Source organism: Macrotis lagotis, chromosome X (genome assembly GCF_037893015.1).
Source record: "Macrotis lagotis isolate mMagLag1 chromosome X, bilby.v1.9.chrom.fasta, whole genome shotgun sequence".
In the NCBI taxonomy this organism is placed as follows: domain Eukaryota; kingdom Metazoa; phylum Chordata; class Mammalia; order Peramelemorphia; family Peramelidae; genus Macrotis; species Macrotis lagotis.
Window position 1 is genome coordinate 449,204,862 of NC_133666.1, and position 16,800 is coordinate 449,221,661.

At 37.4% G+C, this 16,800-nt stretch overlaps 1 protein-coding gene across 2 annotated transcripts in view; it reads right to left on the reverse strand.

Moving 5' to 3' along the window:
- Window positions 1-9,252: 9,252 nt before the first annotated feature.
- TAF4B (TATA-box binding protein associated factor 4b) overlaps window positions 9,253-16,800 on the reverse strand; it is a 198,833-nt gene continuing 191,285 nt past the window's right edge. For both annotated transcript variants that reach the window (XM_074203027.1, XM_074203028.1), the window contains exon 15: window positions 9,253-9,604. In XM_074203027.1, coding sequence (XP_074059128.1) covers window positions 9,437-9,604 — 168 coding nt within the window. In that variant the 3' untranslated portion in view covers window positions 9,253-9,436. The remainder of the gene's footprint in view (window positions 9,605-16,800) is intronic.

Below are 16,800 nucleotides of genomic sequence, written 5' to 3' on the forward strand. Positions count from 1 at the left end.
GGATTCTTCCAATCCTGAGATACTATTTTTTTTTTTAGGATTTTTGCAAGGCAGTGGAGTCAAGTGGCTTGTCCAAGGCCACACAGCTAAGTAATTATCAAGTCCATTTGAACCCAGGTACTCCTGACTCCAGGGCCGGTGCTCTATCCACTGTGCCACCTAGCCACCCTGAGACACTATTTTTAAAGAGAACAATTGCTAGAGAAAAACAAGATTCACAAAGTGTAGGAAATCATGTTATCTAAGAAGGTTGAAGAAACATCTCGAATAGGGAATTGCCTTCTCTCCTTCCTTCATCAACTCATGCCTGGACTTTTGCAATAGTCTACTGGTGGGTCTGCTTGCCTCAGATCTCTCCTCACTGCCATTTATCTAAAGCACAGGGGTCTGGTTATGTCACCCCTTCAACTCAATAAACTCTAAGGGTTCTTAATCATATCCAAGATTAAAAATAAAATTCTGTGTTTAGCTTTCAAAGTCCTTCATAACCTGTGCCCTCCCTATTCCCATTTTACCTTTCCAGTCTTCTTACTCCTTCCTCTATTCAACATAGTCAGGAAATACTTAATAAACATCTCCTATTAGGCAGACACTGTGCTAAGTAATGGGGATAGAGACAAAAAAAAAATCAGACCATCAAGGAGTTCACAATCTAGTGGAGGAAATAAAAATTATATGCAGGATAAATTGGAGGTAATCTCAGGGGAAATACACTGGCCTAACAGGGAATCAAGAAAGGCTCCTCACAGAAACTGGGATCTTCATTCACTGTGATTTTTCAGAAAGCTGAGAAAGAAGATGAAAATGGAGAGGAAGTAGGACAGTCAGCAAAAATATCTTGGGAGTTGGGAGATAGACCCATCCCTACCCCTCAGACAGAGAAAAAACCCTTTTGGCTAGGATAGGTGGGACTGGAGAGAGCTAAGAGGAGGTGGCACCCAAACTAGATTTTGAAAAGCAGATCAAGAGGGAGTACATTCCAGGTCAGGAGGGTGGAGGCAGAAGACAGCATGGAAGGCTTAATAAACAACTAGTAGTAGAGTTTGGCTGGAACAAAGAAGACCTGAAAGGAGTGAATATAGCTAGTAAGATAGGTTTGAAAAAATTATGGAGTACCTTAAATGCCAAACTAAAGTGCTTTTGCTTTGGCAACAGTGAGCCTCCAATGATTTTTAAGTAGGCGAATGAAAGTCTGTTCCAATGAACTGCTGGTAAATGTTTTAATAAACAATGCTAGGGGGGGAAAAAAGACAAACCACAAATTTAATCTGCACTATTAACATTTTTCTTGATAAATTCTTAAGTCTAGATAAACCACAATAAATCAGGGTCTTGATTCACAGCATTTTGCCAATTTCTGAGGTATAAATGTTGTCAGTTTGAGCTGACTCCACCATATCCCTACAAGACCTCTAGTTTAGAAAGAGGATTCTGGCAGCTCCATCTAGAATGAGTTAGAGAAAGAGTAGGCTAGAGGAAAGGCATCCAATTAAGAAGTTAATATATGCTTGGGAAGTTGGAAGGGGAAGCCTCTAAACTAAGTGGCAGAAGTGAACTGGAAAGGAGCAGATCAATGTGAAAAATGTTTGAGGTGGATTTTACAGGACTTGACAGCTGATTAATTATGGGGAAGGGAGGTGATCGAGCTTTAGGGGGATTGGGAAGAAGGTGGAAATTCCAAAAAAAATGGAAATGCCAAGGAAAGATCAAGAATGTTAAATTTATTAATGGCAGCAGGTTCTAGAGCACAGAAGAGTAGGGGAAAGCAGCAGGAGACTGCAGAAGTATAGAATTAAACTGTATGGTAATGTGTGGGGAGAGGGAGCAGAAGGAAAGGCATTGTCTGAATTCTGCATTGTGTCCAGCCAGAGGACCCAAAAGTTAAAGGAGTGAGTGTCAAGTTGGTAAGTGAGGCAGAGTTGCACAAAGTCCCCACTTTTCTTTCCAGTCATCAAAGTTCAGTGGCAAGACGAAACTGGCAATGGCCCTATAATGACCTTGGGAAAGTTACTCAACTTTTCTGAGCTTAAACAAGGTCCTTTGTAACTCTCAATCTATAATCCTACAATCTTGGATGCTGAGTGCTTGGGTTGGAAATCATATTGTATGAAGTAAAGAAGTATAAGGGAAAATGAGATAAGAATTGCTCATTTGAAACATTTAGCAGTGAAAGGATGGAGAGCTACAGGACAATAGTTTGAGAGGATGACAAGGTCAAGTGAAAGTTTTTAAATGATGAGGGGGACTTGAGTATATTCATAGACAACACAGAAAGAACCAACAAATAAGGAGATTGCACATGGAAACGGGGCAGGAATTGATGAGATAAATTCATAGCAATGGGAAATGGAATTAAGGTCATAAGAAGGGGGTTTAATAAAGTGAACAGCAACCTAGTCCTTGGACTGGAGCAAAGGAAAAAAGGTTGAAGATGTAAAGATGAGACACAGATAGCCTCCATTTTCTTAGTCAAGTCCAAGACAAAATTATCTACTAAGTCAGATCAGAATAAGAATGATAATGAGAGGACAAGGAGAGATTGAGAGCCATGAAGTAAATGAGAATGAAGACTAAGTTTAGGAAAGGTTGAGGGCAAAATGGAAAGTCAGAAAATTTTGAATATAGGAAAATTCCAGATTTCACAATGATGAAGGTGGGACTGTTTTGAGCTAACAGCGAGGTTTGAAATGTGATCATTGCTATGGGTGTCAGAGAAAGAGTGGTATAGTCATGAGAGTCAAGTTCAATAACCTGGCAGGCTAGTGTTTGAAGAGACATACTCTGAATATTGAAGTTTATCAGGGTGATAACCACAAGTCAGTTATCAAATAGCTTGAAAATTGTAGAGGTCAATGAATGACGAATCTAGGCAGGACAAGTGTTGGAAAAGAGTGTCAAGGTAGTTAATGACAAGTGGGGGGGGTCAGAAGGTCAGATAGAAGCAGTGGGAACAAGAAGTATGGTGACTTTTCCTGGATCTGTTCACTGACAAAGGACATGAGAGGGAAAAGTGGCTAGCACTGGAAAGAATGCCAAGGAATGTTAATCCTGGGGAAATCCAAGTTCAGTGAAATTCCAAAGATGGGAATGCCAAGGAGAGATCAAGAATGTTAAGTTTATTAATGGCAGCAGGTTCTAGAGCACAGAATAGTAGGGGAAAGCAGCAGGAGACTGCAGAAGTATAGCATTAAACTGTATAGTAATGTGTGGGGAGAAGGAACAGAAGGAAAGGGATTGTCTGAATCCTGAGTTGTGTCCAGCCGGAAGTGCTAGCTGATTCATTTCTAAGCTGGCTGTCCAAGTCCATCATGTCCCAAGAACTCCTTTATCCTGCAATGTCACCTCAGTCCTGGAATTTCCACCTCTGTCCCTCACTCTGAAAGGACACAGAAATCAACTAGAAACTCTAGAAGGAGTGCGCCAGGATAGCCAGGGAGGCATCCATCTTTCATTTCCCTGAATTTTTCCATCATGCTCCCACAATCAAGACTTTCCTTCTTCCTCCTCTCTTCAGTGTCTTCCTATCTTCTTATGGATATCCTTTCTTCATAAGATTATTGACCTCTGGAGGGCAAGAACTGTGACAGTATTTGTGTCTGGCTCACAGTTTAAGCATTTAAATGACTGACTGGTTAGGGTACCTAGTGGATCAGAAGAGCACAGGTCCATGATCATCTTTAACAAGGCTCCTGAGGAAGTCACTTTACTGTCTTGTTCCTGTCCATCACAGGCCTTGGAAGAGATTGGTACAAGAAAATAAAGGCAGCCGTAAGTGAAGAAGGAAGTCCTCTAGTAGCTTGGAGCCATTGTGAGTAGAATAGTGGGCCCGGAAACCTGTCTCAGACACTTGCTAGCTCTGTGAACCTGGTCAAATAACCCAATTGTTCTAAGTCTTCTTTTCCTCATCTGTAAAACAGGGAAACAATGCCTACTTTAGGATACTGTTGGGGTCAAATAATAAAATATCGAAATGTTTTTGAAATAGGTAACTTTAAAGTCCTTGAATTTTTAGCTATGTTATTTTCAACAACACAACACTCCCGTCAATGGTGAAGCTCTGGAATCCCACATATATTTCCATTCCAGAGAATTCTTGTCCATATCTTTCCTCAAGTCTTGCATAGACAATCTATCTGAGTCTTCTGGAATGTCACAGTTCCTGGTGAATCAAATGGAATATACATAAAGCTGTCAAGTGTCATAGTGAGTAGAGTGCTGATCTTAGACTCAGGAAACTCTGAATTTAAATTCTACCCCAGGTATTAGCTTTTTAACTTCTCTCACCTATAATTTCTTCATCAGCAAAATGGAAATAGTATTACCCATCTCATAGGTTTTTATGGGGATCAGATGAGACAATACTTATAAAGTATCTTACAAATTAAAGCACTATAGAACATTAGCTATTTTTATGTTATTCCTTGATCTTACTCTCAACTGGTCCCTTACCTCCAATTGTAGGTAATCCCTTTCCTTTTTTGCTGAGGCCATCAGTGTTAAAGTGCTTATGTTCATCCCTTTCATTCTAAAATTTTGAAGCTCCAGATATTATGGTTTCCTATGAATCTCTGATGAATGGAATAATATTGGTACTAAGATAAGACTTGTGACTTAGGGAGAATATTGGAATCCCTGAAAGCACTGCATAATTTCCCCAACCCAGTCTACCCTCTTCTATTTAGACTTGGGTCTACTTGCTGTGTCTGTTCCAGATATGCATATTACAGATGTGGGATGTCCATCTAACAACTTGTCAAGTCTCATGATACTTCATGTGGCTCATTTTTTTTCCTGTTGGAATGTTAGGCCAAACTCCTTAGAGGTTATGGGTCTCATTAAAGAAGTCTGCAGCATTTTGGGACTTGATGCAATAGCCAGGAACACCAGGCAAGTCACTTAAATAGGGAATCCTTTTTCCATTTGGACACCTATAGTGCATGCCTATCTACAAGGTGATCCTCCGACTCCCATATGCTTTGGATATCAGTGATAAAATTATTGGGTCAAACTATTATTGCAATTACATCCAACTATGCTTCTTGGATGACTTTTGAAACATTTGCCTTAATTTTTCTTTCACAGGGTAGCCTAAAAATCTTGGTGCAAACCTAGGTTTTAATGATTAAAGTAGCCTCAATCTTTGTAATACCCAGTATGAATAGGGGAGAAGGGGAAACTCTTGATGTCATGTCTTTCTTTGGCAATAATACAATTGGAGGAACTGGACTAAGTATAGGGGATTAAATCAATACAGAAGAAATGATGTAAAGTCAAGTGTTGTGGTGGTGGAAGGGATCCTAGCAATATCTATATCTATGGGTTTTGCCTTCTCCACTATTTTAGAAAAGATTTTCTATGACTCATTCCAAAATTAATATATATATGTATATATGTACTTATATATCTCAAATTCCTCAGTATCCTATTATTGTAATACTTTCCTTAGCAAAAATTTAGAATCACATTTAGAATGCTGTCTTTAAGCTATCATCTCTACCACTTGGCTTTGTTGTACTATCTCTTTTGTAGAGTGGACATTTAATTTAGACTGGATTATCATCATCATCATCATCATCATAAGAAATTGAACAGTTAAATCAAGCAATTACTGTCTTTCAGGAATAATTCAGGTACCCATTTTCTCAAAGACTGTAGCCAAAGTTTTGAGCAAAAAAAAAAAACCCAAAAACATGATATGCTTTTGCATGTTCCCAAATTTCTTAGGAACTTCAATTAGCATGAGTTTTTACTAAAAGCATGTGATAGAACTGCTACAACATTGCTGACTATATTCTGGAAGCCCTATCCACCACAAGATATGAAGGATAACATAAACCAAGACCATCATTAGGCCATGAATTGAAAAATTATATATGTTAAAAAAAAAACCCACCACTGAGTAGAAATAGAAGTAGCCACCAAATCTGGCTATGTGCAGACATATTAGCATCAAGTTTCCACTATCTGATGCCATGTAATTAAATGATATCAAGTTCACAGTAGGCAAAATGAAGGGTAATGTTTCCTTCAGTTAGTACTTTTAATAGCACACATTTCAATTTCTATGATTGCATAGTACTTTCCTTAGAACTTCCCTCTAAGGCAGTTTTTTGAGGTCATGCTTTTTACTGGGAATGGATTTCAAACCTATGAGCTCATTTTTGTAGGAGTAGCGAAAGCTCCTTCCCTTTACTCACATGGCCTGGTAACTAGTCTACAAATACAAGATGGTTGCTGGGCCCACTCAAAGTTTAAAAGTTTAAGTGACTTGCCCTATGATCACAGAGAAATTCCAGACTGATCCTCTGTTCATGTCATCACACTGCCTCTCTATGTGGCATTTTTAAAGAACCTGAAGTCCACATACAGTAAGCGACTTGATGCATTTCACACACAGAGCCAGGGCTTGACTTTGAAAGGTCCTCTGACTCCCAACCATTTAGTTAAAGAACAGTCTCCCCTATTGTTTTCATAGAAAAATATATGAAGTGAGTTATGCCATGATGTTCAAAGAAGAGCTTGATTTTTCTCCTGAAAGCACACAAAAAAAAGATAAACACTGATGTGACAACTTGATGGCTCTCAGAAGAAAAATTCCATAGAGGGAATTTTACTGTGAACCACAATTCCCAAGTGGTAGGGGCAAGATCTACAAGAAGAAAATAAAATGCACTGATGTAGGTCAGCTAAAACAAACATCAAATGAATGATCAAGCGTGCATTTAAATTACCTGAGAAACAGATACTAATGTGTTCAATGCATATCATGTCGATATGCTTAAAAAAACCCACCCTTCCAGTTAGGCAACAGGGACATGTGAAAATCTGATGCATAGCAATATTCAAAAGAAAACAATGCCACACCCTTAAACCATGATTTCATCACTATGAAATAAGTCATCTTGTCGGTTGGATTCCCATAAGTATTTGGCCACTGAAAGGCATATTTTAAAATATTGCCCTTGCAACAAAACTCAACAAAACTTCTGCTCAAATGAGCAAAGAGATAAAAATATTGATATATTAGGAATTGTTATCCCTAAAGCATGAAAACAATTGACATAAATGTGACATCACATTCTTGAAAGTTCTCAGAAGAAATCTTCCATAGGGCATAGTGTCTCATGTCATGTTCTAAGAAAAGACACAGGGAATCATATTAGCAGTTTCCCAGGTCAAAGGATGTAACTGTGACATAAAGTTTGTTTTTAAACATAACCATCTATGCTGAAAATTTAGCAACACCCCCACTGTCCTCATTAAGTTGCCCTGAGGAGAGAGAAAGGAGAAATCTTATCCAGGCAAGGAGAGAACAAGGAAAGAACAGTAGAAAAAATTTTAAAAATTAATTGTGCACCAAAGGCATTGTTTCCAGCACTACTTTTACTTTTCAATATATTTACCCTGTAATTCAATGATCATTTTTGAGATATTAGTGTTGACTCAAAGTAGTATTCAAGTTTCAATTTCCTTTAAAATGTAATATGCCCCACATATAGACCATAACTATTGTTCCTGAAACTCAAAGCCAAAACTCCAAACTTGGGGCAACTGCTGAGATAGACACTAGAATTTGTGCTTATTGTAGCATATGCATATCTGATGGTTTCAGTGGTCTACAAATATTAATAATTGACTAAAGTTGCCATGTTACTCTTTATAATAAAATAATTCTTTTAATGAAGTATTTAAAATAATTTTAAACATCTGATCAATAAGATACAATACACAAATATGGGAAAATGCTACACTTTACAAAAAAAGTAAAGCCAAGCACTTAATTATACAAAACAACTTCAGATGTGGTCAGTTAGTATCTTGCAAATATAGGTTTGTTTGTTTTGTCCTCAAAGTACTGCCTTTTTACACATGTTTATTTACATAATTTACAGCATTTCTTTACTAATTTGCTGAAACCAAAAAAGTGGCCAATTTGAAACTCACTATAACACAGTATATCACTGCAACAGTTCCAATGGGGAGAAATGGGATTAAAAAATAACATAGCTTTGAGCTTTATTTAGGAATTATTTTTTCTAGGAGTCCCTGGCATTTCACATTTTAAACATTCTGAAGGAGTTCATTTTCTCCCTCATGTGAATCTAATCAGTCATATTCATTACTTTCCTACTAGTCACATTCTGCTATGGTGAACCAGGAAGATGAAATTCTAGTAAAAAAGCCAGTTACTTTGCAAAGAAGGAACAGGTGCCATGACTATTCGAATGCATGCCAATTGTTAAGCAAAGACCCTTTTGAAAGTGTGGCCATGGAATACTGGAATCATCTTTCAAATATTTGGAAGTCAAAATAGGTCCTCTGTTGATTCATTTTTTTCTTCAAAACTCCCAAGTCACCAAAGACGACTTCTCACTGCAATAAATCTTTAAATTCAGGAGAATGAAGATGATATTGGAGAGAATGACTTACAAAACCCATTTTCTCTTAGGATAAAACAAACAAATCAACCTTCTTTTAGTAAGAGGATACTATGGAAGTGCTGGCTATATTTTCTTTTTTATGTAGGTTACATGTGTATTTTTTTTCTTTTCTTCCAGAAGAACACATGCAGGTTACTTTGGAGTCTCCGTATTTCCCTTTGGGCTCACACAGTATGTTTTCTGTTTTATTACCCTATTTTCATTTTCCTTCTTTCTATTTGAACTCTGTGCCCCTGCCATTTCTTCCAAAACCTCCCTGTATTTTTCCTTTTCCAATGAGGTGTTTTAGCAGCTTCGATTTCAAGATTTCCTTGACAAGGATGTCCCCTCACCTCAAAAACACAGCGGTGGTGGTGGTGAGTAGAGAATAGTGACCTCAGGCATAAACAATCCCCATTTGTCTCGTTTTGACATCTCAGGGAGACAACAGACCCAAGTCATTGGTGGTTTGCTTGCTGCCACCTTTAAGATGTACGACAGACATGGCTTCTGATTTTTAGCTTAGCACTCAAGGAACTCTGAACCTTACCTGAGCCAGGTATGTTGCTCATTAACATAGTGATCCAAGACTGCTCAGGATTCAAAATATTTTTTATGCTAAGCATCACCACAAGATATTCTTTCCCTTCTTTCCCACCACCTCCAAATTAAATATGGATTAGGGAAAGGCACTACACATGGAACAAACTTGATTTGGGCTAATGAAGCATGTAGCAGCAGACAGGTTCTTGGTTTGCAATTAAGAATTAAACAAATAGCTAGGAAGGTGTCTATTTTTTGTATACACCTATAATTCACCAATGGAACAGAAGACAAAGCTGAACTCTATTTATTAAAAACTCTACAGGTGCTTAGGTAGGTATTTAATAAAAGCAAAAAGTAAATAAAGATCATCCTCATTGGTGATTATCTTCCAGAAATGGAACACAGCCACAATGCTTTCGGCATCTTCTTTGGCAGTACGTAGCAAGGGTCTGGATGACAAGGTAGAGTTGTCATTTCAGAAGAGCATGGTACAGGGCTCGAGAATATTTCATCCCTTTTTCTTGTTCCATGCAGAATATCAAATCCCTGAGGCAGACTCGAGTAATTCTTGGGCGAAATAATTGTCTAGTGACAGGCAGACTGGATGATCCTGAGGCAAGGGCATTGCCATTTAAACCCTAGAGAGGATAAAATCAAGAAAGAAAAGAGGTTAAGAAGAATAATCTTCATCTTAATCCAACAGTATTTGTGTCAATACAGGGGGGTACTTGATGTTTGTTGGCTTGACAAAAATGGAGAATCCTGAAACCCTATGTTCATATATACATACATACATACATACATATATGTGTGTATAATACACACATATATTCACTTCCATGATTGAGGTTTAAAATTTTTTAAATGAAACAATACTGATTGTGTTGTATCATTTAGGCAATGGTGGTCACCTCTGTGGTTCCATTTTCTAATCTGAAAAATGGTAAGACTAGATCATCTAATTCTACAATCTATGATCCTAATAATAGGTCACTATAAAATGCAAAAAACTTTGAGTACTTAACATCATGGACCCAGCTCATTATCTTGCTGTTGTTTAAAATGAAGTCATATACTTCTTTCTCTTTAACCCAATCCTAACAAAACCTCTGCTTTGAAATCTTTTCAGCATTTGCGGTACCACATAGCCAGTGGGTAAAAAAGACTATAATGGTGTTGTTAAAAAAAAAATCCAATTTAAAAAGATTATGATCTATTAAGACATTTAAGAAAAAGATATATTAGCTGAGGAGGAAAAAGGGTATGCCAAAGATTCCCAGGAGAGTAAAAGCAACTCAATCTCTGAGGATGCCATACCCTGTCAACTTCCTCACTCTCACTCCATATACCCATATCCAATTGACTTTCAGACATTTTTTTATTGGGATGTGGAGTAGGCATTTTAAACATTATCTTTCTTCCTGAATTCTATTCCACTCCTACCTTTCCTAATACTATAAAATTAACACGATCCACCCAGTCCTTCAGGCTCACAACCTAGGAGTCATCCTGGACTCCTCAACAGTTCTCCCCTCCCCCTCCCCCCAGTCAATCTGTGACCAAGGCTCATTGATTTCCCTTTGCAACTTCTCTTCATACACCTCTTTTCTTTCTGACATTAACACCCCTCTGCCCACCTCAGATTTAGACTTACTACAACAGTCTGTTGGTGGAATCTGCCTTAAATCTCTCCCTGTTCCATTCAGCCCCCAAAGTGATTTTACTAAAGTACATAAACCCCCACCCCCAATTCCCACAATAAACTCAATGGCTTTCTATTGTCTCCAGGAGCAAATACAAACTGCTCTGTTTGAGATTAAAAGGCTCTTCTTATATGTTATTCCCCAACACTTACTCTTTGGTACAGTGATATTGGGTTCTTGGCTGTTCCACAAATAAGATGCTCCATCTCCCAATTCTGGGCTAGAGTCTAGAAAGCTCTTCGTCTTCATCTCTACCTCCTGGCTTCCTTTTAAATCCCAAATAAAATTTCATCTTTTTCAAGGAAGTCTTTTTCAACCCCCCCATCTAATGGCTTCTCAATTCCTATTTTTTGTCTATGTTGCTTGTTTGTAGTTTCCTACAATTAGACTTTGAGCTCCTCAAGAGTACAGACATTTTTTTTTACCTCTTTTTGTGTTCCCAGTATTTAGAACTTACTAGAACATGGTAGGTCTTAAAAATGTTTATTGACTATTATTAAGTTATCTGACTGATTAACTCACTTAACCTCAATGTTTTTACTTATTACCATATCACTGACTCCCAAGCACAGTTCCTTGGACATATGTATAATTCTGAAAAAAAAAAACAAACCCAACAACAAAACCCTAGGACTGTGGAGTTCACAAATTTTACCCTAGCCAAATAACCTTTTTTCACTCTTAAAAGCTATCAAATTATAAAAATATATTAAAAACGAAAGGCTTCACAATATCCATATTGACTTAATTATAAGAATGTCCACAGAGTATCTTGTGGGCACAATCTATTCAGCTTTCAAATCAGGTTTTTCTGGAGGACTACCAATCAATTCTACTAATCATCATACTAAAATTTCTCACACTTCAGTTATGATGGTTCATGCATACAAACAAATTCTGAAAAATCCACAAAACTTTATGAGAAAAAAAGATTACTGCTGGCTGCACAGCTGACTGGCTACTTATCTTGGAGCCAATCTATACCATACAGTCAGTCTCTTATCACTACTGCAGGGACCTTGGTAATGAATGTAATTTGTACAAATACAAGTGCTCAGACTCTGTAACTTCGGCTAAGCATGGCAATCCAGTCCTGGTGAATCATTCTTCTCTGATGGCATCAATACTACTTGGAGGGAGTGAAACTTAAATGTAATCTTTACTGTAATTTATTGGTCTAAAAGAACCCCCCCTCCAAGATTTGTACAAAATGGTTAGATCATCTCAGTATAGAAAAGAAAGGATCAAAAATATACATTTGATACAAAGCTGATAAAACTTGACACCGGCAGTGATCACAATGTTTATGTGATGGCAAGCTTGCTGTGTATAGAGTTTGTAGTTTAAAATTTTCATTTAAAAAATTATTTTTCTTGGCTAAAGACTAGATATAATTGTTCTAATTATATTTCCAAATGTTTCCCTACTTAGGAGCTTTCCTACTCCAGTCTCATTGCATGTTATGGTTAAGAGCCCCAAATATGCTATCATTTGAAATGCTCAGTTTGCTAAATGGCTTGGAATAAATTTCACTTAGGATGGAAGGAAAAAGAGGAAAAAAGGAAAAAAAAAACAAAGAACTGGGGGCACAGTTTGGAAAAGAAAGGGGGTGAGGGGTTGTGTGTGTGTGTGTCATAAAATGTCTCTGAACTGTTAGCCAGGAAGGATAAAGAGGGTCCAATCGTCTGGGTAAAGACAAAAGGGTCACAGTTCAAGTTTGTCATATGACAACCCTGAAGGATCCAGGGAAAAGAGAGTTCTGCAGTGCAGCTGCCAGCACAGGGTTGAAAAGGAGGTCAGTCCAACAGGATGCAGCAGAAGGCCCAAGGCAATGTTATAAATGAAACAAACCCCAAGGGAGACTCAGAAACCCAACAGAAATGTCCTTTTATAATTCAGAACTTTACAAAGGTGACATCATTTTCCCCCCACATAGAGATTAACTTAGCATCTTTTATCAACTTGGCTATAAATTTCTAGTAGTAACCCACCGAACTCAGTGCCTTCCCTCATAAATGGGGTGCAGGAACCTTAATCTCAAACTTGAGTTTCTTGTTGATCTTAACAGTCTAAGGCACAGCAGAAACAACACTGAACCCTCGGAGTCAAGAGAGACCTGGCTCCAAATGCTGATTCAGGCACTTATTAGCAATGTGAAATAAAGACAGACACAATCTCTCTGGGCCTCAATTTCCTCCACTTAAAATAAGGGATGTGAACAGTAATGGATCCAAGTTCTCCAAGTTTTAAAATTTTAGGAATATAAAATTTCATGAGGTTTATTAATGTTTAATACACCACAAAACTCAATTACATATAATAAAGAGGCATGTGGACATACAGGTATATAAGAGACACATGGATAACTGAATTAATAATAATAATAGCTAACAATTATATAATGCTTATTAAATGAAAGATATTAAGTATTCTAAGGCTTCAATTTTCACCATCAGGTTCAAATTTCTCCATAACAAACTAGGGCTTTTAAATAGGAGTAAAACACTTTTTGGTTTCAATATTCTTTACCCTCATTCCCACCAATGACAACGGTACTAAAATAAAGCTAAAGGGCAAGTATATGCAGAAGAAATAGGGGTTTGAATAACCTGCAACCTAGATAATTTACTCCTAAAAAGTCAGAAACCCCAAACTCCCTGTTGTTTCATTCTAAAAATTGAAGCCCTCAGGGTAATACTTTTTTTTAACATCTTGAAAATAAATATTTCTCAGCAACTTAACATTTCACCTGAATGAAGAGAGACTGAGGCAACTAAAATAAAATAACCTAATCTCCTCCTAGCAAGTATTTTCCCTCACATATAAAATTAGAAGGCTGGACTGAGAGATCCTTTCCAGCTTTAATAATCTAGAAACCTATGAACCCATATGCTTCCAGGAAATCTACTCAAGTCTAAGTGTTAACATACTTCCCAAACTGCCAAATCAAATAAGGAACTCCAGATTAGTGCTTTATGTTATGTCACTAAACAAAGTCTCCATGCATACTTATTTTGTGTAAGGAACACAGAACAACTGTTTTACTTTAAAGGGAAAGGTGAATATAACCATCTACTGATTTCATCAGATAAATGTCAGCCTTTCAAAAAGAATGGAACTGGTTGGAGGACTCATGTAAGGATGAACTAGACTTCCAGAAAGACCTGTTGCTGGACAGGCCTGTGTCAAAGTCAAATCACAAAACTACAGAAGTGAGATTAATTATTATACCCACTTTACAGATGAGGAGACAAAGAACAACCAATCCAAGGTGACACAACTTGGATAAATCCATCTCTGCTGCTTTCAAAGACAGTGTTACTGTACTACAGTAACCTTCTAGGCAAATAAAAGCATGTTAAGATGCAATATACTATGCTTCTAAGGGTATTTTTATTTCTCCCAAAGACCCTAGAAAAATTTGTGAAATAAGCTCCCCCTACCCCATATCTTTTCCCAAAGTTTGGTAGCATGCAAGCTCCTTTTCTACCATATACAGAAATCCATCTCTTGGCCAGTGTCTTTGCTAACTCTATCCTATCCAGTACTGCCACTTCTCAGAACTTGTAGAGGAAATTGGATGGCTAATCTGATGAACTAATTTGTAGTACAGTATTAATGAGCATAATATGTTCAAAGTCTTTCCTGCCCCTCCCAAGTTAACAGTTTCATTTTAATGAATCCCTTTGATCAAATTAACCCTAAAGGAGGTCTAATGATAGGAATTTCAGGCATGTGACCAATTTGGTTTATGAGCAAGATCACCATGGGCAATGAGGTTTTCTTAAGCCATCTCAAATATAAGTTTAGTGATTTCTTATTCTGCCTACATAGTTAACAATGACCTTGAATTTCTGTCAGCAAATTCATTAGCAAATAGCTCCCCCCCCCTTCTTTCTCTCTGTCTATCCCTCATTCACTTTCTTTTCTTAAATCACTAGATCTAAGAAATCAGGTCTCTAGACTGGAACTATAATATATTCATGGCTTATCCTGATTGTAACAAAAGTTAATAGAGAGGGATTTGAAAAAAAGATAGGACTAGACTAATTTAAGTTGATTTTTTTTCAAACTTTCTAGTCCCACAGGTTTATGATCAATTTTTTGTTATTAAATTCTGTTATGTTTTTGTATTTTTTGAGGGAGGAGGGCTATGAGTTATGACTCAGGAACAAAAAAAATCAAATAGTTTCTTTTAGTGTGGGTAGTGATGGTAGCTAAAAATGCCTTGAATACTTGCTGTAATGTAATCCTACATGAAGATCTACATTTAAAAGACATGGTTTCTCAGCCCTAAGGCCAGCACAGTGGCACAGGAACATATCTTAACTTCGAGGAAGACTGCCCTCTGCTGGAAGATTAGCAAAAGTTCTTCTAAACCAAAACCAACAACTTACTCTTCAAGTTTACGCAAACAATAAGGGCTGGTTAAGAAGGTGGATGGGCATTGGTTTTTAGAAAAATATATGTCAACCATAAGGACAAAACAGTTACTATTCTTCAAGCATTAGCAAACACATTAGTTTCCCCCACTTCTATGGTAAGTGAAGTACTACCCCAGAAACTTTATAACTCAAACCTTTGTGCTAGACTGAGTTGTATTTTTTTTAAACTAATCTACAGCAGTGCTAACCAATGTGGCAGTATTAAAGTGGTATGCACTGTATTCTGAGGACAGCAATGCCCAGTGCAGTCAATGGGGCCCTGAAGAGAAGACAGATCCCGTGGTCTAATTCCAATTAATCAGTTAAAGCCCCAACAGTTTGCCAGTTGAACTTGTTGACTTTCACTATATAATCCTTCAGGTGAAATAAAATTGTGCATACTGTATTCCCCAGGAATAATGCTTAAGTGCAAGGCTTCATTATTTGAAAAATGAGTATTTTTGTCTTTTTATTCTTAGTGTGTGTTCCATAGTAAGGGAAAGATGTTCTTGGTAATAAATGTCTGCTAACTTTAAGTAAATTGGAAAGAAAATAAGGTATCTGGAGTAATGCTGATATGTGAAATAGTGAGTCACCAGGATGGACCACAGAATTTTAAGGTACCTCAAGGATTACTTTGTTCAAGCTGTATAAGAACAAATAAGTGGTCAATCAAAATTCATTTGGAGACTCCTGGGGAAGGGGAAATCACTGTTTACTGAAGGTAAGCCAGTCCAATTGAAGTTAGTTCCAAATGTTAGGGAAATTTTCTTACATACAATAAGGAATCTGCTTCTGCAACTTCAGTTCATTGTTCCTGGTTTTGAGGAGCCAAGGAATCCCTGTTCCACATGATAACTCCTGAAGATCACTATCACGTCCCACCATACCCAGTCTTAACAGTTGAGCAGCATACAAAGGAAGAGAACACTGAACCACAATCAGGAAGAATAAAGTTCAAATTCATCAGCAGAAGCTTAGGTTCTTCATCCCCTTAGTCTCAATTTCCTCATCTGTAAAATGGGGATAATCATATCAAGTACCTTCTAAGATAATTAAATATTTTTAAGCGTTATTATAAATACCAGCTATCATTATTTCAAGTTCATTACTCCAAATGGTCCATAGATCAATATACAACCTAAAGGCAACTACATGGTCCTGTATGTCATTTAATAATAACTTGTCCAGAATCAGTACACTATCCATTGTGCCACCTAGTGGTCTGAGATGTTACTGACAAATATTCATATAGTTACTGTCTAACACCTATGGGTTAATATGAATAAATTGGACTTAGAGGAAGATCTGGATTCAACTCTCCCTTGTGACACCTCCTGGCTATGTCAGTATAAAGTTATTTTACCTCCTTGGGTCTCTCTGTCCTCATTTGCAAAATAGACGTTTAGACAAAATGACTTCTAAGGGATCCTTCCAGCTCTAAATCTAGGACCTTATAATGTCTAATCACACTTAAGAAAGGAAATAGTCTAGGATTCTAAAAGAGTTCATTAGAATCCCAATTTTACAGTTCCCTTGACCAGTTCAAAAAAATATCACCTCCTACTGTGAAAAAACATGACCAACTACAAATCCAGAGGGTCTCCATTTCTATGGCTCATTCTGAAAAGCGGGGCAGCTTTCTATGGCTTAGTCAGGTTTAAGCCTATGTCAGGACTTTGCTATTTACCCCATGGTTATTTTCTT